At 54.8% G+C, this 25,692-nt stretch overlaps 1 protein-coding gene across 1 annotated transcript in view; it reads right to left on the bottom strand.

Moving 5' to 3' along the window:
- The window catches only part of TCF4 (transcription factor 4), a 100,203-nt gene extending 79,309 nt beyond the window's left edge, over window positions 1–20,894 (bottom strand). The window contains exons 1-2 of the mRNA XM_088527869.1: window positions 20,768–20,894; window positions 19,902–19,974 (exon numbers count right to left, since the gene is read on the bottom strand). Of these exons, the coding sequence (XP_088383995.1) occupies window positions 19,902–19,974; window positions 20,768–20,869 (175 nt within the window). The 5' untranslated portion in view covers window positions 20,870–20,894. The remainder of the gene's footprint in view (window positions 1–19,901; window positions 19,975–20,767) is intronic.
- Between the last annotated feature and the right edge of the window lie 4,798 nt (window positions 20,895–25,692).

Genomic DNA, 25,692 nt, shown 5'->3' on the forward strand with positions numbered 1-25,692 from the left:
AATATGAACTTTGCATTAATTATTATGAGCCTTTCGCATTCTGTATTGTGAAAAAAAATCGCAGTTCCTGCAAAGCCAGTCAGAGATTCAGAAAAAAAATAGGCCCAATATAATCTAACAGGGGCAAGGTTTGCAGTAGAGCGCAACATATACAGCCATTCGTTTGCTGTGGCAACATGTATTTATTTTTTATAGGAAATCTGTATAATGGAAAACACACACAACCTCTCGGAATTTGCCTATAAATATCTCAGTACTCCCAAATCACCGAGCAGAATGCAAAGACGCTCTTCTTGGGCTTCTTTCAGGAAATTCTCAACGACTTCCTGTCATAACATCCAATAATCACTGTCTCCTCTGCGCCGGCTCCTAAGTGCCTCCCTGCTAATGTGCATCTCGACTTTCTTTCCAGGATTCAGGAAAAAGTCTTTTCTTGCCTTCCTAGCCCCTGCCTTTTAGCATCACCACGTCTTCGGCGGCGGGCGTTGCGCTCGCGGCGCCCCAGGGGATTGCGAGTTATTCTATTTTAGCATCGTTAAGGTATACTTGGTTTAGTCTCATCTGAGGAGATTTACACAGGTGTCGCGTTTTCCCTTCTCGTCTTTCCGCTTTATTCATGGAAGTCATTCCCTGGATGCGTGTGAAGGATTGCGGCCACCTCCAGCCCTGCGGAGCCGAGCGCGCCCGGCGCAGCACCGCGAGCGCGGGGGCTCCTTCGCCCCGGGATGCTGCTTTTTCCGACGCGTCTTTTAATAGGGAAGCGTTTCAGAGAATCGTTTTTATCGCAGCTGCCCTTCCGAGGCTCATTTCAATGTGAAATAATCCCAAATCGGCTGACAAAGGTCAGCAAACAGAAACTCCCTAGCAAAATCAAGGGGATGGCCTGGACGCGGTGTCGTCTATGATGAACCGAGAGCCGTGTCCTCCAGAGCTCCTCCAAGCAGGTGGCATCCCGCCTTCCCGCCCCGTCAGCACCCCGGTGTCCCCGGGGAGCTGGGGACGCTCCGGATGAGCGATGAAGACGCGGGCAAAGCCGCATCCTGGAGGTCACCGGGAACCCGCGGCGCCTCCCGAGCCGGATGCGCTCCCGAGCGCGGAGCGGCTGCCGGAGGGAGCTCCTCGGAGCTGCTAATTGCCCATGTGAAATAACCGGGCGCCGAGCCTGGGCATTGGCAGCTCGTGACAGATCTCTGCAGCTCGGCTCGTAAAGGCCGGTCCAAATGGCGGCGCTTCTCGCAAATTGATCCCCCCTGCCCGCTCCCCGCGTCTCCTCCACGTCGGTAATTAGAGACCTCCCTCTTCTCCAAAGGAAACTTCTCCCCTGTGATCCTGCAGCCCGAGTAACGAGGGCTCTAATGCGGAATTAACCGAGTTACCGCCTCAATTGCCGGGATGACATCAGAGGAGCTTCCTTGGCAGCGAGGTGATGTCACCCCGCGCTGTGACTTCAGCCCAGGAAGCGATTAACAGCCTGGGAAAAGGCGATTATTAAAAAAGAAACAAGGCCATTTTGCACTAAAGGCAACGCGTATATTGAATTTTGCCCGTTTGGGGTTTTGGTTTTCCAAAAAGGGGCGAGGAGGAGCATTAAAATTGCACCAGAGCCAGCGCCGGCTGCGCCCATGCAAATTCCTCCTCAGTTTTCCCAAATCCAGGTATCGCAAAGATCAACCTCGCTGTAGCCTTTTAAATCTTTTTAAGATTTAGATGTGCTGGATGATTTTCATTCCCATGTCAGCATTCCCAGAGATGCTTTTCCACTTAGGATGAGCAAGGAAAAGCAGGAATCGTGCAGCAAGCAGCCCTTCCCGCTAAGGTGCTTGCGACTGCGCTCACTCGGAGTTGGGAAAAGTTTTTTGGTCACAACTTAATTTATTACTTAATTTTTTCATCCCTCATTTGAAATACAACACTGCGTTGTGGAAGAAGCAGTATATAGTCCCTGCGAATTTAATGTGGGATTTTTTTTCTTATTTAATCCTTCAACATTTAATATCCTCAAGGATTTTTCCCCGCCGTTGCCTCCCATCACTTCCTTGGCCGTGGTACAAAACTGAAAACTAAGGACTCTAGGGGAAAACTAATGCCCGGCTAGGGAAAACAATTACTTTTATCGGTCAAAAAAATCAAACCTCAAACGTGGAAATTAAGTATAATTTCCTTTTCAAAATAATTCCGTGCAAATTTAAAACCTTTGACTTCTGTCAAGGCCTAAATTCGCAGTGGATAAAAAACTAAAGGAAAGTTAATTTTCACGCATTGCAAATTCAATGTTCACGTTTCAAAGAAGTGGAAACCTTTAGTCTGGTGGAAATAACCAGCACGAGGGTGTGCAGGAAAGTTCATCTCCTCTGTAGACACACATGGGATAATTCCACATATTTTTAAGCTTGGCTTTTCCTTACAGCCTCCCACCAAAACATGAACGCGGAAAGCTGGAGATTTGCTAATTCTAGAGCAAAAAGCAACCCAAAAAGTAACATTTCAGGGCACTAACTTCCAGGGCTCACATTTTTTGCGCCTCTGTTCACCTTAATGCAGAACAATTTGGTAAGCTTAGATTTCAATTAATAAAAAATGATTCAAATTGCTGGGTTTTTTTCATTAGAATTTAATTCTCAATTTCATCCAAACACAAAACTTGCTGGAAATCGCGATATAAAATTTGGAGTAAATAAATAAAGTCACATTCACTCTTTTCAATGTCAGGGAAATACAGAGATTACTAAGTTGACCTGGCAAAGCTAAAATGCAAGCGATACCCAGAGAAATACTGTTTTTTAGGAAACTCTGACACTCTGTTTTTTAGCTCCTCGAGGGGAGGGGTTTCCATTTTCTTTGTTAATTTCCATTTTCTTTGTAAATTTCCATTTTCTTTGTTAATTTCCATTTTCTTCCTTAATATCCGTTAGGTGAAGACACACCCAGGAGCCAAGTTTCCCGCCTTGTTCTTTGCAATTCTAGAGGTGAAATGGAGATTAAAGCCATTTTTCCGTTCAACTGGAGATGCCAACGGGGGAAAGCTCCAAGGAGAGGGCAGCAGCATCGCATGGGAAGCCCAAACCTAGGGCAAATTTGCTGCTTGGTCTCCCCATTCCCGGGGAAGGGGAGCTGCTATTCGAGCATCTGAGGCAATAAAACCTATTTCTCTGGCAGGCAAATCTTGTAAGAGATAGAAAAACAATCTCCGTCTCTCGCTAAAGGCGCACTCGCTAATTGAAACCGAAATAAAATGAGGAATAGGAAAGAGATAAAGCTACCGAGTTACGGCTCGGCCCAATTAGGAGGTAGGGAGCTAAACAAATTATCGGTTAAAGACGCTCCACGAGTTTCGACGCTGGGAATGGGAATGGGAAAACAAACCCAACGTGCTGCCACCTGGTCCCGGCGGCGTTCCGGATCCGGCGCGCGGGTTTTCCCGAGCAACACGGCGGCTTCAAGAGCCTCCGGATGCGACGCGGGACCCGCGTTGTGGCCGGTGCCAAGTGCCTCCCTGCGAGATGGGGACACGGGGGACGCTCTGGGGGACACCCTGGGCATGGGGTCGGTGGCGCCCGCGCGGCGCCCGCGCTCCCTCCGAGCAGCGGGAACGCGCGTGAGTCACCGCTTCCAAAAATACACCGCAAACCAGCTCCGTATGTTGCCATGGCACTTGAGCAAAATTAACAAATCTCGGGCTTGTTTCGTATATGAATAAAAAATCAAAGCGAGGCGAGCTGCCCGCATCCTCAGCTGCTTTGTTGCTCGCGCGCTAAGGCCCGTTTTGCCGCTGATTTCACTTGTTTTCCCCGTGGTTGGGAAAGGGGCACTCGGAGATGCAGGTGGGCTCCTTGCGGAAGAGTCCCCTGCTTCCCGATGGGATGCTACGCGCTTCCAACATCCCACTTGGACACCCATGCACGACTCCGGCCTTTCCCAGGGCGGCGTTGGGGATCCCGGGAGCGATTCCGGGAGCAGGATGGGAGCAGCCCGGAGCGAGCGCTGGGATTAGCTGCTCTCCCGCGCGCCGGCAGCAAGGTGTGCGTTGCAAAAAAGAAATAAAGAATGGGGAAAAAAACTATGTTACTCATCTGGGATCTTATCCACATCTGCCGAAGGCTGGAGCTGCTCCAAGGCGGCTCCCGCAGGAAAGCGGAGCTGGGAAAAGGGTGCGGAGAGGCCGGCCGGGAGCTGCAGGGACCGCGGAGAGGGAAGCGGCTCTGTGTTTGCACTGCATTTCGGTCAGACTCGAGGGTCTCAAAGGTCTTCTCCAACCATAACAACCCTATGATTTCCATCACCGCTCCTTGTGATGGGACACAGGTTTCCCGGGGGGTTATTCCACTCTCTCTACCCTCTCTATTTTCAGATAAAGTTCAGTGTTTCAGGAGGAGGATTTTTTTCCTTTTTGTGCAATTCTGAGGCCAAGGGAGCCCGTCTGGACCAGAAAGGCTTCCTTGGGGAGCAACATTTGCTCCCGTTGCAACCCCAACATGGGGCCCAAAAGCTTCCTTGTGAGCATCCCAGTAAATAAAGCGCGTCCTGCAGAAGCGCTCCGGGGCCTTCTGTCCTTTCCAACCCGTACTTAATAATTCCCCCTCACCTCACTTTCTAATTTGACTGGTATTTCATAAATACTCTTCGTTTTCCCCTATTACGTGTCACTTTGGGGTCCTCCCGCTGCCACTCGTCGAATGACTTTCCTTGTTTTCCTTCTGCTCTTCCTTAGACTCTCTCCGCTCTCCTTTAGCAAGGAACGTTCTCTCTTCTGCTGCCATTTTTCTGTCCATTTTCCAGTATCCTTCTGTGCACTTTTCCTCAATTTTCAGCCCAAAAGCAGACAACCGACCTGCTCTCGGCCTCTTCTTTCTACTCCCTCTTCCCTTTTCTGCTCGGATTGGGATGTCTCTTCTCCACCCCAGCTGCGTTAATGGGAAAGCAGGAGATACCCGAACTGCAGGCACACTCATGCCACATAATATTTTGTTTAAATGACCAAAAAAAAGGTCAACTCAAGGTCAACTCTCTAAATCTGACCCCAAATTTAAGTAGCCCAAGGAGAAAGCATCATATATTGCAAAACAAACAAAGAAAACCCTGTTTTTGCAGAAATACATTTTTCACGGAGACACGAGTCTGAAAAAGTCTGAAACCGCCTCCTGCCACCCCATCCTTTTGGAATTTGTAATTAATTTCTCCTTATGAATCATTTCGCAGCCGCTCCGTTCATATTTTTATTTCGTGCGATTCAGAACAAGAAAATAACACACATTATTTCACCCTGACTCATTAGCTAAATTGCGTGAATTACCCAAAAAAAAGCGGCACGATATTCTAGAACAATTTTGAACTTTCAGTATACGACCATACTAGATGGGGACATTTTCCTTTACTTTAAATAAGGCTCCTATTTGATACAATCACATTAAATTTCATTAAAGAAGAAAAATACTCTAGCTAGGGATAACATGCACTTACGATTAAGCCCCTTGCAGGCTTTGGACAAGAGGCACTACCCAAGAACATGCTGATAACCATCTTTTATTTATTTATTATTTTCGACATAGAGGAAAGTCCTATGAGCTCTGTGACTATGGAGCTGCCAGGTTGGGACCCAAATTGGGGTTATTTCACCCAAAAGGACCCAAATTGGGGGTATGTCCCCCAAAAGGGACCGTCGGACACAAATTCACCCATTTGGAGCATCCCGCGCGCTTGCTCCAACCCCACAAACACGGCACTGAGAAGGCTCCCCCATGTAAGATGAAAATGGAATTTAATCTGGTGTATTTATATGAAAAAGGGCAAGTGAAAAAAAAAATAATCCTGGTGCTTTTAGTCCCTTTTCAATAAGTTATATCAAATAATGTCTTTTGCTAACTGCATTAGAGAGCAATTATGACTTAATGGCTGTCTAAATCCATTATCAGTGTACATTTAACCTTTCAATATTTAAAGATAATATTTAATTTGAGCAAATTAATGGACTGCCTGTGAGACCAAATATATCTATTTAGTCTCTCTGGTTTTCCATCAGTGATATTTCCCTTTAGATAGCAACTTCTGTGACGAGCAACCTGGTAAAGTTCTTCTTTGTATTCATACTTCAAATAAACCTCAGTAATACGGCGCTGCAATGGCCTAAGTAAGAAATAAAATCTTGAACAGCCACCAGATTTATCTGCTATCACCGGTAACGTTATTATTTTCCTATCACTCAATATTTACCTTTGATGGCGTGCAGAAAATGTTTATATAGTTGTCTGTCTTTTTCTTACTATTTTTCAACACTAATTACTGCATATTAAAAATTCGACTGTGAACCCTTCTTTTAATCTTTGAATTACAAATATTTGGGGAAAGCGTTTTCAGGAGAGTGCACAATATTTCTTATTTTCCTGAAAGGCTGCGACGGTGTTTATGAAGTTTCAAGACCATTTCAATTCACAATAATTTACCTATCGCAAAGAGACAACCGTACAAGGCTCACGGTCCAACTGCTAGGATTTTGTTCAAAACAAAACAAAAAAGCACGTAAACAAACCTGATTACCTAAAATCTAAGGTTTCATGAAAGATTCTCCTCCTTTCATATTACAGTTGCCATGGAATCTTCCTGAAATTTCAAATTAAAATACACCCTGCTCAATACAAATTTCTTCTGCTTCCAGTGACCAAAATAACTCGTTAATTAAAAGGGAGATTTTAAAGCTGGTTTCCACACCTTTATTTCGGATACTTCAAATCAATGGCCAGATTTGCAAAAGTGAGAGCTGGTTTCCATCTCACTGATAGCAGACCGTGGAATTCAGATTGTTTCGATGACTAATTATATAGGAAGGAGAGCTCTAGCTGCTCTTGCAAATGATAGACGTGGAGATAGAAATTTCACAGTTTAAGGAAAAAACGTTGGTGTCTATTCCAGGGACCCCACAATGCAATTTCCTACAGGATTCGGAGAGGGAATCGGAGGGAACACGTTAAAACGCACTCGTCTCTTCCAAACGTGCCCGCGCGCGATGCTCCCGTGATGTCACCCTTAAGAGTCCCGTTTCTCTTAAATAAGAAGGTGCCAACGCTCAACGCTCGCGCTGTTTAAATAAAACACAGGCACTTCCAGCAGCTCCGGGGCTGCGAACGCGTCTCCGTGTCACAGCCGGCGGAGCTGCCGCGCCGGGCGACGTCCCGCCGCGCACGGCAAGGTTAGAGGGGCTCCGCCGCGAGCGCGGTGCTTTAAATAGGGCTCCCTAGCCATGACAAAAATGCAGGAAAAGCCTCTGAATTCCATGAGTCTGAGCCTGGTGGGAACCCACGGAGCCGCGGGCGATTCCGGACGGCGCCCACGGGAGGTTTCGTCAAGAGCGGAGCCAGGCAGAGGGTGACAATACAAAGAGCTGCTGATGTTACCATTCGCATCTCAGGTCAGGCATGAAACCTACCCAAAACCCAACACCCAAGGGCAACCCAGCACCCAAGAGCAACCCAAGGTTGAGGGCAACGCAACGCCCAAGGGCAACCTGGTGCCCAAGGGCAACCCACGGCCCAAGGGCAACACAACGCCCAAGGGCAACCCGGTGCCCAAGGGCAACGCAAGGCCCAAGGGCAACCCAGCGCCCAAGGGCAACCCAAGGCCCAAGGGCAACCCAAGGCCCAAGGGCAACACAACGCCCAAGGGCAACCCGGTGCCCAAGGGCAACACAACGCCCAAGGGCAACCCAAGGTCCAAGGGCAACACAACGCCCAAGGGCAACACAACGCCCAAGGGCAACCCAAGGTTGAGGGCAACGCAACGCCCAAGGGCAACCCAAGGCCCAAGGGCAACCCAGCGGCCAAGGGCATGGTCAGAGTAGAAGTCAAGGTGGGAGGAAACGGTGCTGCAAGGAATGAGAGCCGGACTACAACACCCACTGGACCTGGAGCACAAGGAAATCCATCAGAAACGCTCCCGTACCCACTCCAACCCCCATCCCTGCAGCTCAACACGGGGGCAGTGACAACGCAAGACCGAGGTGCAACCCAAGGCAAGCCCCTACCTACCAGCTTTATCATGGGCAAGGACACAGCGAGGGGCTTGGGGACCCACGAGCCAAGCGTGGAGGACACGATGTCCTCACAACCGGTGGGACGCGAGGCTCTACGGCACTTCAATGTCAGTATTTCAGAGCAGATTTCACCATTTTGGCCCTACTGATGAAAGGGGCTTTACCTCCTGCGAGCAAAGCTCTGCTAGGAACCCATGAACACCTAGACTAGGCCAGCAAGTGTATTTATCTCCAGAATAACATTTGAGTGGCAAAATTCCGCTGTCCAGACACACACGCACCGACGCAAAGACCGGATTTGCAGGCAAGCGCCCTTTTGTACTTCCCAAGAGCAAAACGAGGGCTGCTCAATCCCACTCCGCATCCAAATCCCGAGCAAACCCCCAAGGAGAGACATTCCCCCCGTTTGGTGGAGACGCGTTCCGCGCGGTGGGGACGGGGACAGATGGGGCCGGGAAACGTGCCGCCGAAGTGCTGGAACGAGAACAGGCGAGCGCAAACCGGCCGCACTGAAATTTTGTCAAAACATTACAATAAGACTGCTGGCCATCGGGGCTGAGATGCTGCCACGTTATTCCAAGATGTTCCTCGGAGCCAAAAATAAAACCGAAAAGATTGTAAGACAAAGCACGGCGATCGAAGCAACAGCAGGCAACCAGAGCGGCTAATCCCAAATGTCCCTTCCAGCCCCGATTTCCTCCTGCAAACATTCCAATAAACGGGGTTGATATACACCTATAAACACCAAGGAAACGCTTTGCAATACCAAACTTATTATCCGAAGACTTATTATAAGACTCGGTTGGCAACGGGAGACGCGCGGGAGTGACGAGCGGCGGGCGGCCCGCCAGCCGGCTGCGGGGAGAGCCCGCCAGGAATGCGGATTACCTGTTTTAAACACAACCATTAGATAAGCGACTGCTTTTTTTGCTCTTTTTCCTGCTATTATTCCTAAGCCACGCCAGCCGGCGAGGGGATCCGAGTCTGTAATATCGCCCGTTTTGGATTAAACGCGCCGGGATCCGAGGGATCTGCCAGCCTCGGCCGTGGGATGAGAGGCGCCATTCCCGTCCCATCCTTCTACCAGCAGCTTTAAATGGTCAACAGCCATTTTTACTATATATATTTTTATATTTCACACCCATATGTAGCTTTTTTTTTGTCAAAAGAGTTATTTTTATCCAATAAAGGCATTATAAATGTTCCTCTGAAACAGCCACAGCTCCCGGTGGCTGCACGTGCACACGTGCCCGGGCTCCTTCGGTGCAAACTGGGCAGCAGGATTAACCTGCAGACACTTAGTCCCAGCTCTGCCCCGTGCCAGGCGGTGTCCCCAGGGCCAGGGGACACCCGGGGAAGCCGCCTCCGCTTCCCATGGCCACAAAGGGCCAGGCTTGGACCCGTTTGGAAGAGCAGGGATACGTGGGACAACCCCCTGAATGGGAGCAAGAGGGAAAAAAACAAACAAATATCGTTCTGCCTGAGCAAACCTTATTAATTTCAGCAATTGCAACCTCTGAAACCAATGCCGACAATTAGGAACTCGGAGATTGTCCTTTGGTTGTCATCTTAAAAGCCCAAAGAGGACCCTATCTCCAGACCTGAAAAAAGCTAATTGTTGGTTAGACTTCTGTTTGTGACCATCAGAAATGTTACCTTAATTTGGCCTTAATGACCTATAATCTCTTTTAGCATATGGCTTTTAGAATGGTTATTATTCAGCTTGATCTATGGCTATAATGGAGCAGAACAGAACTGTGGGTATAATTAAAATAAGTTCCTGTAAAAGTGGAATATGTAGTACACTGCTAATGTGTAAATGACTAAATAACTTAATTAGGTGAAATGAAGTGCACTTATAACCACAGATGCTTAAGCCGAATCATGATAATGTTGTGTATGTGAATATATTTTTTTAAATATGTTTATAACCCAAACAGTAGGACAAGGAAATACAAAGCATACCCTCGTCGTACGGATGGCAGCGAGTTTTTCAAAGAGAAGTTTCCCTGCAAATTAAGCGGGTAGGGAAGAATAATTCTTAAATTGCTTTAAAACACAGAAACTATTGAAAAGTTTGCTCCATCGCCCGAAAACATCATCTCCGAGCAAAGCCTCAAGGAATGGATATGAGAAAATAATTCTGGATAATAATAAATAAGCAGAGCCCTTGGCTCCCAAGGGTGCCGCTCTGCACCCATCTCCATCCCACCCGGTCCTTCCCGTGGGGAAGCCGGGAGGAAGATTCCCATTTTTTCCCCTCCTTCATCCATATTCATCCCGCCTCTCCGGATCCCCGAAGCCTCCCGGTAGGCGAACGCAGCACAACCACGAGCACGACGAGGAGATGAAGAAGACAAATTATTGCATGTGCGCTTGAAGGAGGCTTGAGCCAAACGAGCGAGCAGGAAACGCGCACTTTAATTCCACAATGGAAGCTGAAAAGGAAGGGAACGCGGCGAGATCTTCGGAAGCGCCTAGGGAGCTGCAGCTCCTCTGCCAGCCAGCAAGGACTCTCCTCGCTGCCCTTGCTCCAAGAAAAGCGATTTTACACCTTATCCCACTAAGGGATGCTGCCTGGGCACGGCTATGGGGTGTCCACGGAGCTATGCTGATATATTCCCGCTGTATAAACCCCACACCACTTCCTCTGCATGTTATCTATTATTTTTTATTACTCCAAAGAGCATGCAGGTTGTGCAGTCATAGGGCCCAGCTAATGTTTTCCCATCGGGTGTTTAACTTCTTCCTATTTATTAGCTCCCTGTCTCCAAAGCGCCGTATTCGCAGCGCTGCTGCAGGAGCTGGAGACACAAGGTGGGAAAGCCCTGCAGAAAAACGGTTCCTACCACATTTTCCACCCGTTTTATAAACCCAGGATTGGGCAGCAAGCACCTGGAAATTGTGGCATATCTCTGTGAGGACCGTCCCCATGCTCATGCATCAGTAAATGACACGTCCTTCTTTCTTAAGTAAGTTCTCCCAGGAAACGCCAATTAGATTAGGGGGGGGAAAAAAAGAAATCGGAGACCTTTCCAGTCGAGAATGATTCAAAAACGCAACAATAAACGCGGGCGAGCAAAACAGCTCTTGCATGTAAGCAAACCCATTTTAAGGCAAAATTGGGACTGACTCAAAAGCCTCAGAATAACTCTTTGGACTCGGGCGCTGTTAGTCACCGAGCTGGATTCGGATCAAAAGATGCTACCAAGGGAGACGAGCAACCGCGGCCGGGCAGATCCCGGATTTTGGGAATCCACTGTTAGGAATGGGCTGGAATGGCAAGGCAGGGAAAACGCCGCTCTCCGAAGGCGCCAAGGGGATCCCGGGATCGCCCGCGGAGGAGGGTCCGGTTCACGTCTCGTCTTCGGGAGCCGACCGGAACCAATTAGCTCTGGAGCGGGACCCAATTAACCCTCGACGCCGCGCAACGCCGGAGCGGCAGCCTTTAATAAACACTCTAAATACATAAATAACACCGGAAAGCACTGCAGGGAGAGAGCGCTTCTCCAGTTTATACGATGTGGTCCCTTGATTCTTCAGAGCCAGAAGAAGGAAGGGTTTTGTGTTCTCAAAAAAGACTCAAGTAGGCCCAGGGGACCATTAAGACGGGATTCATCTCATTTAACTTTAACCATCTAGAAAGCAGGCAGCAAGTCACCGAGCGCTCTTTATAGGCAGCGTGGAGAGATGGGTGCCTGGAAAGAGCCATTTGAAGGCATTAGCTCCGAAAAAAAGGGAGAAGCTTTCCCGTCTCCTCGCGGGCACCCATCTGCCGCCAGCGGGATGCTCCGCGGGAGCGGGATGCAGGGGGATGCTCCCGGAGGCCCCATCCCTCTCCCTCCAGGACCCGGGGTACCGGGAGAGGAAACTGCTCTGTATCAACAGGAACGAAGCCGCTTCTTTAATAATCCTGCACTTTCTATTCTGGAGCCAGAAAACGGCAGCTCTGCGTTAGGGACAGCATCCAGCCATGCCCCGTTTTCAGACCCATCACCTTCACCTGATGGTGAAGAGGCAGAAGACTTTTCACAGGCAAAAAATAAATGCAGAAAGCAAGTTAAACTACATTTTTAATATCTGGAAATATCCTACTTTAAGCACAATAAATGCAATCTTCTTGCGCTCAGGTACTGCGGGCACGACGGCGATACCAAGCACTCGGAAAATAACAGGCAACGGGTCTTTTAGAAGTATGGAAATGTGATTACCAATGCTCTTATCTGCTGCCTGGGCATGGTTTGGGTTGAAGAGCTTGCAAGCCTTCCTCCACCCCGATGTCTGCAGCAGATAACCCAGTGGGAATGGGGAGGTCTTGGAAGCAAGATCCAAGGCCAAGGAGCGAATCCAAGCAAGTTGGTAATGGGGAGAAATGGAGAAAAGGAGCGGATAAACACCCGGACAAGCTGGGAGCCACACGGAGCTGGGAAGCAACCAGGATACCAACCCACACAAGCCTGGACTTGGCTGCATTCTCGGGAACGGCTTAGGAAAAATTCTGGTTGTTGCACATTTCTGAAGGTGGCAACGTTCTTATGCTTCAAATGAGCCGGGTTTGGGGTTATAAAAGAACAATTATTTAATTTGTACTGCACTTAGCTACACTTTGCACCACGAGCCTGCACAGGGACCAAAACCCCAACCCCAAATGAGAAAATTAGGAGAGGGAAAAAGACAACGTCCATTAGCTAATAAGCCAGCTCACGAATTAAAAGCTCTGGCTTGCAGTGTTTACAAAATATTTAATTTTAGGAACACGATTTTTCCCCTGTTTATACAACAAAGCACAGCATTTCCTACGTAAGTAAATCTTTCCAAGGAGTGTAAAATCAACAAAGCATTTAGACACAGAAAACAAAAGTGAAGCAAGGGGCTCGCTAACAACGCGGATCCTGCGGAATAAAGCGGTGTCTGGTCTCTGAGCGGGGCTTAATGCTTAATTTTTCCCAGAGGGCCACGACGGACAAAACAGCATTTAATAAGTTGGCTTAGGAGAGCACAAAGAACAAATTTAAGCACAAATTTCAAGCCAACCCAAAGGCAGCAGCTAATAGGTGACACCAGCGAGTCCAAGCACAGGAAAACTAAGGAATTCTGTAAGGAAAACTAAGCAAAGGGCATCGGTGACAGCCACGGAAGACAACAGGGAACGGCTGCACCCGCGACCACACAACATCGTGTTGGCTTTAAGAAGAAAAATAAAGAAAATGAGGACAAATAGTGATCAGGAAACGTGTTTTTCTAATCTTTGCTCCGGTGCTCCTCCAAATGCACCGGGCGCATCCCGCTCCGGCACCGCTGCATCCCAGAGCATCTCCCGAGCTCAGCCCGGCCCCGCTCCCGAGCCGGCCTCTTCCCGCAGTTTTCCCTGCAAAGCGGGAGCAGCCTTGGGATAGAGCCCAGGATACCCCCCCGGGGCACAAGCCCCGTTTCCTGATGGATGAGGCACATGCCAGGGATGCAACAGCCCCCGAATGCAAGCGCTTCCCATCATTTCCATGGGCGCTTCCCTAAAATCATGCAGACAGAGGCATCGGTTGCTGCATGGGCAGTGCACAAGAGGCTTTGTAGGTAAACTTCTAAGAAAATGAGAAGAAAGCAGAAGTCCCCAGAAACCACGGCCTGAAGCACCTCAGCATCCCGGGATGGGCCCCGTTCCTTGGGAAGCAGCCTTGGGAAGCAGGAGCAGGTGCTCGATGCGCAGCGCGGCGGTGCCCGTCGCGGAGGGGAAGGAGGGCAAAAGGAAGGATGCTGAGCTCGAATCAGCACTGTTTATACGACAGCTTTTAGCGTGCCACGATTCTGGGCATTTAAGAGAGATTTGAGCAATTAACAGCATAAACTTTCATTACACAATTCTATGTGCTCGTGCCACTTAGTTACCCGCCTGTTATTTAAGCGCTTTCCCCGTTACGGCACCGTGACATGCGGTGGGAGCAGCTCGTGCCCCATCCCGAGCACCATCCATAAACCCTTCCGCAGCAGGAGAGGGGAATGGCAAAGCGACCCCCAAATCCAGGAAAGATTCTCCCCACGGAGGAGAAAATTAAATAAAATAAATGTCAATGTGTGCTTGCTGCACCAGCAAAGCATGTGCAGCTCCTGGGGCCTATTCCCTGCTCCTTGGGAATTCGGTGCAGGGATGCTGCTCTTGCCCGTGATGGGAATGACGCAGGAAGGAGCTGGGCGGTGCCGCTCGCCTCTCCAAGCGCCCCCGGCCCTGTGCATGTTTCCAGGTTATTAAATATACTCAGGGGTGGTGGACAAGTGTGACGGTGACAAAACCCGTGACCTCTGCGCTGCACCAGGCCCTCCCTGCGCTGCCTTGCGCCCAGCCGGGTGCTCTGCACCCAACCCTGTGCAGCGCCTGCATGCAAGTAGCAGAGCACGCATGTCAGTGCAATGCCTGGCATGCATGCACAGTGCTGCAGCCGACCCTGTGCAGTGTCCATGCAGCACAGCACGCACGTCAGTGCATCGCCCGGTGTGCATGCACGGTGCTGCACCCAACCCTGCGCAGCACCCATGCAGCACAGCACCCAGGTCAGTGCATCGCCTGGTGTGCATGCACGGTGCTGCACCCAAGCCTGCACAGCACCGTGCAGCACAGCACCCACGTCAGTGCATTGCCTGGTGTGCATGCACGGTGCTGCATCCGACCCTGTGCAGCACCCATGCAGCACAGCACCCATGTCAGTGCATTGCCTGGTGTGCATGCACGGTGCTGCACCCAACCCTGTGCAGCGCCCGTGCAGGACAGCACCCACGTCAATGCATCATCTGGCATGCATGCACAGTGCTGCACCCAACCCTGTGCAGTGCCCGTGCAGCACAGCACCCACGTCAGTGCATTGCCCCGTGTGCATGCACGGTGCTGCATCCAACCCTGTGCAGTGCCCGTGCAGCACAGCACCCATGTCAGTGCATTGCCCGGCATGCATGCACGGTGCTGCACCCGACCCTGCGCAGCACCTGCATGTGAGCAGCACAGCACCCACATCAGTGCATCGCCCTGCATGCATGCACGGTGCTGCACCCAACCCTGCGCAGCACCTACGAGCAGCACAGCACCCACATCAGTGCATCGCTCAGTGTGCATGCACGGTGCTGCACCCATGCAACGCCTGGCACACGTGCACAGCGGTGCAACACACCCAGAGCGGTGCCTGCATGCACCCGCCGCAGCAGCTGGGTCAGTGCAACGCCCGGCACACGTGCACTGCTGCAACCAGACCAGTGCAACGCCCGGCACACGTGCACCGTGGCACCCGGCGCAGCGCAGCACCCACCCACGCATGCACAGCGGTGCGCCCAGGCCAACACAACGGCCGTGCACGTATGGCTGTGCCCAGAGTGCTGCAACACCTGCAAGCAGAGGTACCCAGGGCAATGCAACCCTGCTGCACATGCACCGTGGCACCCAGGGCGGCGCAACACCCGTGCACGGTGACACCAGGGCAATGCAGCACCCGTGCACGGTGACATCCAGGGCAATGCAGCACCCGTGCACGGTGACACCAGGGCAATGCAACACCCGTGCACGGTGACACCCAGGGCAATGCAGCAGCCGTGCACGGTGACACCAGGGCAATGCAGCACCGGTGCATGGTGACACCAGGGCAATGCAGCACCCGTGCACGGTGACACCAGGGCAATGCAGCACCCGTGCACGGTGACACCAGGGCAATGCAACACCCGTGCACGGTGACACCCAGGGCAATGCAACACCCGTGCACGGTGACACCAGGGCAATGCAGCACCCGTGCACGGTGACACCCAGGGCAATGCAACACCCGTGCACGGTGACACCAGGGCAATGCAGCACCCGTGCACGGTGACACCCAGGGCAATGCAACACCCGTGCACGGTGACACCAGGGCAATGCAGCACCCGTGCACGGTGACACCCAGGGCAATGCAACACCCGTGCACGGTGACACCAGGGCAATGCAACACCCGTGCACGGTGACACCCAGGGCAATGCAGCACCCGTGCACGGTGACACCAGGGCAATGCAACACCCGTGCACGGTGACACCAGGGCAATGCAGCACCCGTGCACGGTGACACCCAGGGCAATGCAACACCCGTGCACGGTGACACCAGGGCAATGCAGCACCCGTGCACGGTGACACCCAGGGCAATGCAACACCCGTGCACGGTGACACCAGGGCAATGCAGCACCCGTGCACCGTGGCACCCAGGGCAATGCAGCACCCGTGCACGGTGACACCCAGGGCAATGCAGCACCCGTGCACGGTGACATCAGGGCAATGCAGCACCCGTGCACGGTGACACCCAGGGCAATGCAACACCCGTGCACGGTGACACCCCGGGCAATGCAACACCCGTGCACGGTGACACCCCGGGCAATGCAACACCCGTGCACGGTGACACCAGGGCAATGCAACACCTGTGCACCGTGGCACCCAGGGCGGCGCAACACCTGTGCACGGTGACACCCAGGGCAATGCAGCACCCGTGCATGGTGGCACCCAGGGCAACGCAGGGCCACGAGCTCTCCTCCTCCTGCTGCTCCTCCTCGCAGTCCTGGAACACAAGGGACGGACAAGGAGTGCGGGAGCAGCCGCCTTCCTGCACGCGAGGGGGGAAAGCGGCCCGGACGCCCGGGCCCCGCTGGGTGCCTGCTGCCCGCGCCAGGGCACGGCACGACCCGCTCCGCGTCGCGCGCCCGCACGGCCCGAAATAGCTGCAAAGCAGCTGCCCGCCGGCACGCCGTCCATTGCAACCGCGCTGCCGAGCAATCCACGTGCTTGCAATTCCCCCGCTGCAGCGCTTCCTGCTGCATCGCCTTGCATTCTAACCCCCAACCAAGGGAAATGCACCTTCCAATGCACCTCCCCGTGCACCCGCGTTGCAGGCACCCCAATGTGCCCCCAGCCCTGCGCTTCCACATAAAGATTGTGTTTTGCATCAGCTTTCCTGCTGATCAACCGGTAATGGCAAAAATACGCGCCTTTCCCAGGAGGCCCCAGTCCAAAACCAAAAAATAATGAACGGACCGTCCTTAAATACCTGCTTTTTGCAGCCATTCGCTTAATAGCCACACCGAAAGTACAAAAGCTCTGCAAAGGCCAGCTGAATTTGTGGATTCCTAGATTAAGATGTATTGTAATCACTGTTATTCTAATGCCGGACAAGCCTTAATCAAACTAATGGCGAAATTAAGAGCGAGCCTCTAAAGCCGGCGCTTGGCGTCGCTTCCCCGGCGCTGCCCGGCGCAGCGGGCGAGCGAGAGCAGATGCTCCCCAAGCCAGGTACAATTAACCACTTCAATTAGAAGGAGCAAAAAACGAGTGGAACGGGGAGGACGCGGGGTTGCATTGACGGGGCTGGAAAATTCCCGATTCCAGCAAATCCTTCGGCATCGCCGGAGCCGAAAAGCCCTCGCAACCCCATGCCAGCCATGGGCATCCTCCCTGGCACGGGCTCCCGTGCGGCTCCACGCGGGTGTTTTTGCCGCAGAAGCAGCGGCCGTTCAGAAAAATGTGGCCAAAATGTGCAGAAAATTCGGGAAAATTCATTTTATTCTGGCAACTTTCTTAAAAAAAAAGCTTTTCAAAAGGCCCCTGGATTCTAACAGGGGGAAGCTGTTTGATTTAAATAACAGGTATGAAATCGCTTTACAAATGCACCGGGTATCAGGGGGGGTTACTCCCTGGAGACTTTCTTAAAAAAAATAATAATAATGATGATGATGATGATGATGAAGGGCAGCGGCCGGATCGTTCCGTGCTCCCTGCCGAACACCTGCAAACATCAAACAGAAACTCCTGCTCCTCGGCCCCGCTCACAAAAGCCTTTCATGTGAAAAATGCTCCCCGGGAAGGGAAGGGAAGGCCGGGAATGTCGCGGCCGCCGGGCTCAGGTTACATTCCTGCCTCCGGAGCCATGTTGGGGGAATTACGGATTAAAAAAGGGGGGGAAAAGAAAAAAAAAAAGGGGCTTCGCTTTATTTCCACTCGCACGTTACAAATCACGCCGGAGCAGCGGATATTAGAGGAGCAGGGCGCTCTTAGGAGGGCTCGACGCATGAAACATCGCCGCACTGCCCAGGGTCCAGCTAGTTTCACTTCGCTGCTTGGGATTACTTGGCTCCGGGGCCCTTTTTTTAATTATTATTTTTTGATATAAGAGAAGTTTGGGGCTGGTGGCGAGGAGGGACACCCGTGCTTCCCGGGATGTCCGTGCGGCCCTGCGGAAAAGGTGAGCGCCGGCCGCTCCGATCCCACGTTAGCAATGGGGATAATTGGAATAATCAACCCCGCTCCGGCGCTGTTAACGACCCCTAATCCCTCCACGTATTTATCCAGCATCCCGGGATGCTCCGGCCACGGCGGCGAGCGGGAGCAGCCGCTTCCTGTCCATCCCAGGGGCAACTTTGGGGAAAAAGGCAACTAAAATCCCCACGTGCGAGCAGCAAGGAGCAACGGGACACGGATTCCCATGGGAAGAGCGTGCCCGGATCCTCCGGCCGGGAGCGCAGCCACGTGCCCAGAGGTGCCCATAGGACCCCAGCAGCAGCGGCGCAGCCCGCACGGCCCCGCATCCAAGCGCGGCCCGAGCTCAGGTGTCATTTTCCAAGGTCCTTTTCCTAAACTTCAGCTCCGGAAACCATCCGCACGCCTTAAACAATGCCCCCAAGTCGCCGCAACGCCCTCCGCTTAGAGAGGTAAAGGAAAACAAAGCAAAATAAATCCTGTCACTCGCTACTCGGGTTTTGGGGCCTCCGGTCCCTTCCGACGGAGCCGGCTCCGCAGAGGGGCATTTATGAAACACGAGCGTCTCCTCCGCTGCACCGGCTGCTGCACCAGCTCGAGCAACGGATCTGCCTGGCAAACACGTTCCAGCTCCCTCCAACAAAAACAAATCCAACACACACTCGCTCGCACGGCTTGCTAAAATTCCATAATTCCGAAAACGCGAAAGACGGCATCGAAAAAAAGCTTTAGCTTGGGAGAAACGAGGCGAATTGCGAGCGGAAAGTTGTTCGAAGCTAACAATAAAATTCTCCAAGTCGCCCCACTCAAATGAAAAGCAAATTTGTGAAGGCAAAGCAAAACTCCGCAATTGTTTTGAAAGCCGGGGCGGAATAAAAAGGCATAAAACGAGCGCTGAATAATTGCAGGATGGCACTTGATAAATATCTAAGGATATGCCGGCCCCGGCAGCATCTCCCCGCCTGCTCCTCATCCCACGGGCACGCGGAAACTCCATGGAAAACTTGAGCTGCTGGCGGTGCCCGCGCGCCCGGCCACCAAGGCACCCTTCCTTGTGCCACCTGCTCGCGGCCGCACCGCAAATCCCCCCGCTGCATCCGCAGCCCCTCCAAAAGCTCCCGCTATTCCACGGGAAAACGCCCCGCTCCGGAGCGGAAAAATCCCCCCGGCTGAATAACTCGGCGGAAAAAGATTTGGGAAAATATTCCCGCAGCGAAGCCGGCCTTGCCACCGAGCGCCCTGGCAGAGCCGCACCGGCGAGCTCCGTTATTTATTTAATTCCAGCAGCCTCCGTTCCTAGCCACAAAATTCCTTCTGGCTCAAGATGCTCGGATTATCGCCGCTCCCGCACACAAAGATAGCAGCTGGAACGGGAAATAAACAACCTCCCCGTGCTTAGGAATAACCAAATTCAAAAGCAAGAAAACAAAAGATTCCAAGGAGCTCACCTTGAGCTACCTCACACAAGTTGCTATTTAAAATAATCATAAACGCGCAGAAATGCTGTGCAAACGCCCCAGCCCGGTGGAACTAACAGGGCGAAGGGCTCGGAGCCGGCGCTCCCGGGATGGGCAGCCGGGATGCGGCCGGCACCGGGATGCGGCCGGCACCGGAGCGGCGCGCGCGCCCGAGCGCTACCTACTTGAGCCGCTGAAGTGCCCGCTGGCCAAGGAGGTCGGTCCGTTCTTCCCGCTGCTCACGGGAGGGGAGAACATCTAGGAGAGAGCAGGGAAGAGGCCGCGTTAGAGGAGGCGGCCGCCGCGCCTCGGCCGCGCTCGCCGCCCGCCCCGCGAAGCCGAGGAAGAAGAAAGAAAGGGGGGAAAAAAAAAAAAAAGGAAAAAAGAGGGAAGAAAAGTTTTGCGGAGGGAGAAACCTTGGCCATGAAGGCGGCGATGTCCATGTCGGGCCGGGGTGCTCCCCGCTCGCTCGCGCGAGCCCGAGTGGCTCGGCGGGCGCTGGCGGAGCTCGCGCACCTTCCCTCGCTCCCCCCCCTTCCCCCCCCCCCCCCCAAATTAATTAATTAATTTAATAAATAAGCGGAGCAAGGCGAGGTGCAGCGCTGGCCCCCGGGGGGGCGCGGATGATGCTGGGGGGGGGTCGGGGGAGGGGGGAGGCCCCGCGGGCCCCCACGCGAGCCCCGCGCCGCCGCCCCCGCGCCCCCCGCGCAACTTTAAAGCGCGGCCCCGCGCCCGCCCGCGCAGCGTGGGACGGAACCGAACCGAACCGAACCGGGCCGCGCCACCCGAGCCCAGCCCGACGCCAGACGCGGCAGCGGCGCCCGCAAGACGAAAGAATCCAAAAAAAAAAAAAAGCCTCTTAATTTTTTTTTTCTTTTTTTTTCAAAGCGAAAAGATATTTACCGTGCTTCTAGCTGCCGGTTAAAAAAATACCCAATGTAGTTAGCTCGCAGTTTGCTTTTGTTGCCTTTTTTTTTTTTTTTAGTTTACCAGAGCAGCTAGCAGATATTTTTTTTTACAGCTGTTGTTAATTTCCAGCGTTGTTTCTTACCGCACTGAAATCCAGTAAATCACTCAGTTCTTTGTCCGTCCCTAAGGCAGCCATTCGCTGTTGGTGATGCATTTTAGCAAAATCACCCAAACCTAGAAACATGGAAATAACCGCAATGAGAAAAGGCAGTCCCGAGGCTGGCAGGAAGCGCGAGCGGGGTCGGCGTGGGGGCGGGGGTGGGCGGCCGGCGACGAGGGAGGGAAGAAAAGATGGAGGGGCAGCAAAAACAACAACAACACACGGGAAAAAATAGGGGAAAAAAAAGAAAAGAAAGAGGCGAGATGGGATTTCCGAAGAGGCGCGGGGAAGGCGGGCGCATCCGCGCTACGGCCGCGGGGCGCGCAGGGAGCCGCGCTCGCCGAGCATCGTTTATGCAACAGGAGGTTCGCTCGGCGCGGAATGAATGAGGCTCCGCGGCGCAAAGTACAACCCGCCGCTCCCAACTTTTTTCCCCGGCTCCTTCTTCCCCGCCGAGAGGCGGAAAGGAGGGGCAAGGGGGGGGGAATGAAAAATATAAAATATAAAAAGGACGAGAGCAGCGATGGAGGAAAAAAAAATAAAGGAAAAAAAAAAATAAGGTGCAAAGTCGCGGGGTGGAGCGCGTGGAGGGGGTTGGGGCGCGCGAGCAGCCGCGGACAATTAGCCCCGTTTGCAATTAGGAGGGCGCTTAATGACACGAGCCCGCGCGGCTCGGGCCTGCGCGGAGCCGGCGGCTGCTCCGCGCCGCGGACGGGCAGGGAAGGGGCTGGGGCCGGGGGGGGCTCCGCGCCGCTCCGCGCTACCCACCGCCCGCGCGCGCGGAGCTGCCGCCGCGGCGCTCCGGGGCCGCCGCCGCCGCCGCGCGGAGCGGAGCGGAGCGGAGCGGGGGGGACGGGGGGGATCGGCGCGCGCAGCCCCGCGCACCGCCCGCCCCCCGCGCAGCGCAGCGGCCCCGGGCCCGCCCTGCGCGCACTTTTGCGCCGCTTCCACTTTAAACGCGCCCCGCGCGCGCGCACGCGGGGCCGGGCAAGTTTCGACGGGGCCGCGCGCACGTGATGCGCGGACTTTGCCAAGCGGAGCGCGGCTGCCCCGCTCCTTTTGCTGCTTTTAATAATTATCACGATTCCCTTCATTGTTATTAGCTCTTAATTTCTGCTTTGTTTCGGCCGCCGTCCCCCCCAGCCGCTTCCTACGGCGGAATTTCCCCAACCCTTTCGCTTTGCTGCCGCCGCAAACTTTGCAAAACAACAAAAAAAATATTCACCCGCTCGGGCGGGTTTACGCGCAAGTTTGCGCGGCCGCTGCCTCCCCCTCCCCAGGCATCTTGTGCGCGGCTCGCAGGCCCAGCGTGCTCCGAAAAAAAAATTTAAAAAAAATTAAAAAAACACTATTTTGGCTTCATTTTCCAGGAGGAAACGAAGCGTTGGCCGGGCCTGCTGCGCCCCCCATGCACCCCCGGCGACCTCTCAGCGGGGCCTTCTCTGCTCCCCTGTCCACGCGGAGTCAGAATTGCACCAATTGCACCGCATTTAAAAAAAAAATGGGATCGATGAGCTCAACAATCGCAAAAGAAGAAAAAAAAAAGATACAAGTTAAGATATAAGTTACTCGAAAAGCAAATTGTAACTTTACCTTAAATGGCCACAAATATGTTCACAATATTCCAAGGGAAAAAAAAAATAAAGACAATAAAAAGAGAGGAATCTTCTGCCCAAGTGCTTTATTATCTCACACGTGCGCGACCCTGCGCAGCCCACGGAGCGGCCCCGCGCGTGGCCGCGGGCGCTGCTGCACCTGGCTGGGGGGAAGGGGGAACCGAGAGACGGAAAAATAAAATACAATAAAATCAAAATCACGGCCGGCGGGTGGGGGAAAAAATAATTGTTGAAAAAAAAAAAAAAGGAAGGTCCGACAACTTTTCCCCCTATTGTTTTTAGGAACACATGGTGCCTGCGGGGCCGGCCCCGCGGCCCTTCCTGCAACACCAAAAAAATAAAATAAAATAAAATAAATAAATCCCGGAGGGGTTGCGGGGCGGGGAGGCGCGGAGGGGCCGCCGCCCCCGCGGGGCCCGCTCACATCCGGGCCCCGGCGCGCGCGGAGCGGTGACGAGGGGGGCGGCGCGCGCGCCCATCCACCCCGCGCCCCGCGGGGCGCCACGCGCGGACACGCGCGCAAGATGGAGGGGCCCGCGCAGGCGTGCGCGCGCCGCGCCCGTCCCCGCCCGCCGGGCCGCCCCCGCGAGCGGGGTCCTCCTGCCCCTTCCCCTGCTGCCCCTTCTCCTCCTGCCCCTTCCCCTCCTGCCTCTTCGCCGCTTCTGCCCCTTTTTTGTTTGTTTTTTTTTCCTTTTTTTTTAGCCGGCTCGGCGGCGCTTCCTGCAAATCCAGCCCCGCTTCCCTGCGGGAAGAGGCCGGGAGAGGCGGAGCGGGAGGAGGCCGGTGGCGGGAGCGGGGACGGCGCCCGCGCGTGGGGCCAGGGGGGCTCGCGAGGCCCCGGCTGGGCGAGCGGGAGCCCCGCGAACTTGGGGGGGTTCGGAGCCGCGGCCGGGAGCGCCGGGCCGGGCGGAGGCTCCTGCCTGGAGCCGGGTGCTGCCGTCCCCGCGCTGGCCCCGTCCCTGCTCCCGTGGGGTCTCCGGGGAGTTCGGAGCCCTGCGGGATGCGCTGCCCCCGTCCATGCTCCCGTGGGGTCTCTGGGTTGTTCGGAGCCCTGCGGGATGCGCTGCCCCCGTCCCTGCTCCCGCGGGGTGTCCGGGTTGTTCGGAGCCCTGCGGGATGCGCTGCCCCCATCCCTGCTCCCGTGGGGTCTCCGGGTTGTTCGGAGCCCTGCGGGATGCGCTGCCCCCGTCCCTGCTCCCGTGGGGTCTCCGGGTTGTTCGGAGCCCTGCGGGATGCGCTGCCCCCATCCCTGCTCCCGTGGGGTCTCCGGGGAGTTCGGAGCCCTGCGGGATGCGCTGCCCCCGTCCCTGCTCCCGTGGGGTCTCCGGGGAGTTCGGAGCCCTGCGGGATGCGCTGCCCCCGTCCCTGCTCCCGCGGGGTGTCCGGGTTGTTCGGAGCCCTGCGGGATGCGCTGCCCCCGTCCCTGCTCCCGTGGGGTCTCCGGGTTGTTCGGAGCCCTGCGGGATGCGCTGCCCCCATCCCTGCTCCCGCGGGGTCTCTGGGTTGTTCGGAGCCCTGCGGGATGCGCTGCCCCCGTCCCTGCTCCCGTGGGGCCTCCGGGGAGTTCGGAGCCCTGCGGGATGCGCTGCCCCCATCCCTGCTCCCGCGGGGTCTCCGGGTTGTTCGGAGCCCTGCGGGATGCGCTGCCCCCGTCCCTGCTCCCGTGGGGTGTCCGGGTTGTTCGGAGCCCTGCGGGATGCGCTGCCCCCGTCCCTGCTCCCGTGGGGTCTCCGGGTTGTTCGGAGCCCTGCGGGATGCGCTGCCCCCGTCCCTGCTCCCGTGGGGTCTCCGGGTTGTTCGGAGCCCTGCGGGATGCGCTGCCCCCGTCCCTGCTCCCGTGGGGTCTCCGGGTTGTTCGGAGCCCTGCGGGATGCGCTGCCCCCGTCCCTGCTCCCGTGGGGTCTCCGGGGAGTTCGGAGCCCTGCGGGATGCGCTGCCCCCGTCCCTGCTCCCGTGGGGTCTCCGGGTTGTTCGGAGCCCTGCGGGATGCGCTGCCCCCGTCCCTGCTCCCGTGGGGTCTCCGGGGAGTTCGGAGCCCTGCGGGATGCGCTGCCCCCGTCCCTGCTCCCGTGGGGTCTCCGGGGAGTTCGGAGCCCTGCGGGATGCGCTGCCCCCGTCCCTGCTCCCGTGGGGTCTCCGGGGAGTTCGGAGCCCTGCGGGATGCGCTGCCCCCGTCCCTGCTCCCGTGGGGTCTCCGGGGAGTTCGGAGCCCTGCGGGATGCGCGGCCCCCGTCCCTGCTCCCGTGGGGTCTCCAAGGAGTTCGGAGCCCTGCGGGATGCTCAGAGCCCCTCAGCCCAGTCCCGCTGCGTGGCAGGGCCTTCCTGGCCCGGAGCGCTCCAGGGAGAGCCCTTGGGAAAAGGGAAGCTCCCTGGCTTTAAGGTTGGCATCCCCGCTCCCCTCTCCTTGCCGTCCCTCCTGGGGATGGTCCCAGCCGAGCTCCTCCTTGGAGAGCCTCCTCCATCCGCCGTGTCCATGCGAGGATCCTGGTGGCCTCAGCTCGTCACCGCCGTCTCCATAGGGGCCTCCTTCCCGGGGCTTTCCGCTTCCAGAATTCCCTGGGAACGCGTTCCCGTGCTCGGAGCGGGCGGGCTGACCACGTGCAAACACCCGTGTGCTGCCCCACAAGGGAAGGGACTAATGGAGAGGGAGACGGGTCCTCCCGGAGGGCACGGAAATCAGAGCGCCCCGAATCGCTGTCACCAGGCAGCCGTGGTGCAGCTTGGCGGGCGGCCTGGTGTCCCGCGTCCCGTGTCCCGTGTCCCGTCACTCATTTCCCGGTATTATTGGAGGGCTTTTTTATCTATTGAGTTACGATTCCTCTGGCACCGGCCGTGGTCTTAGCGCGACGCATTGTGCAAAGAAAAGCCAGTTCCTGTGCCAGAATACTTATTGTTTGAAATGCAGATGTCTAGCAATAATAATAATAACCGCAAAAAAAAAGCGAATACAGAAGGCAAAAATAATATGAGCCCAGATGAGAGACGAGGATTTGTTTAATTATTTCAGCCAGACGTGTGTCCAGGACCTATGGATATCCCTGGAGAACGTGAGTGGAGATTGGAGTGTGACCGGGATGATCTTGTGGCCACCCTGGTTTGGGTGACGCTCATGGGGACATAACGTGGAAGGGGACAGGACTGGTCCTCAGAATCCCCATGCAGGACCCTGGGGAAGCAGAGGAATCCCTGCACGCTGGGAGTCTTTACAACACAGGGGCTTTTCCAAGCCCAGTTCCGCATTTTCCACAGGTTTCTTGGGATAATTCCAGCCTGCCACGCTCAGGTATTTCA

The sequence above is a fragment of the Tinamus guttatus genome, unplaced genomic scaffold, assembly GCF_059628265.1.
Source record: "Tinamus guttatus ecotype Peru unplaced genomic scaffold, ASM5962826v1 Tinamus_guttatus_pri_ptg000293l, whole genome shotgun sequence".
In the NCBI taxonomy this organism is placed as follows: Eukaryota; Metazoa; Chordata; class Aves; order Tinamiformes; family Tinamidae; genus Tinamus; species Tinamus guttatus.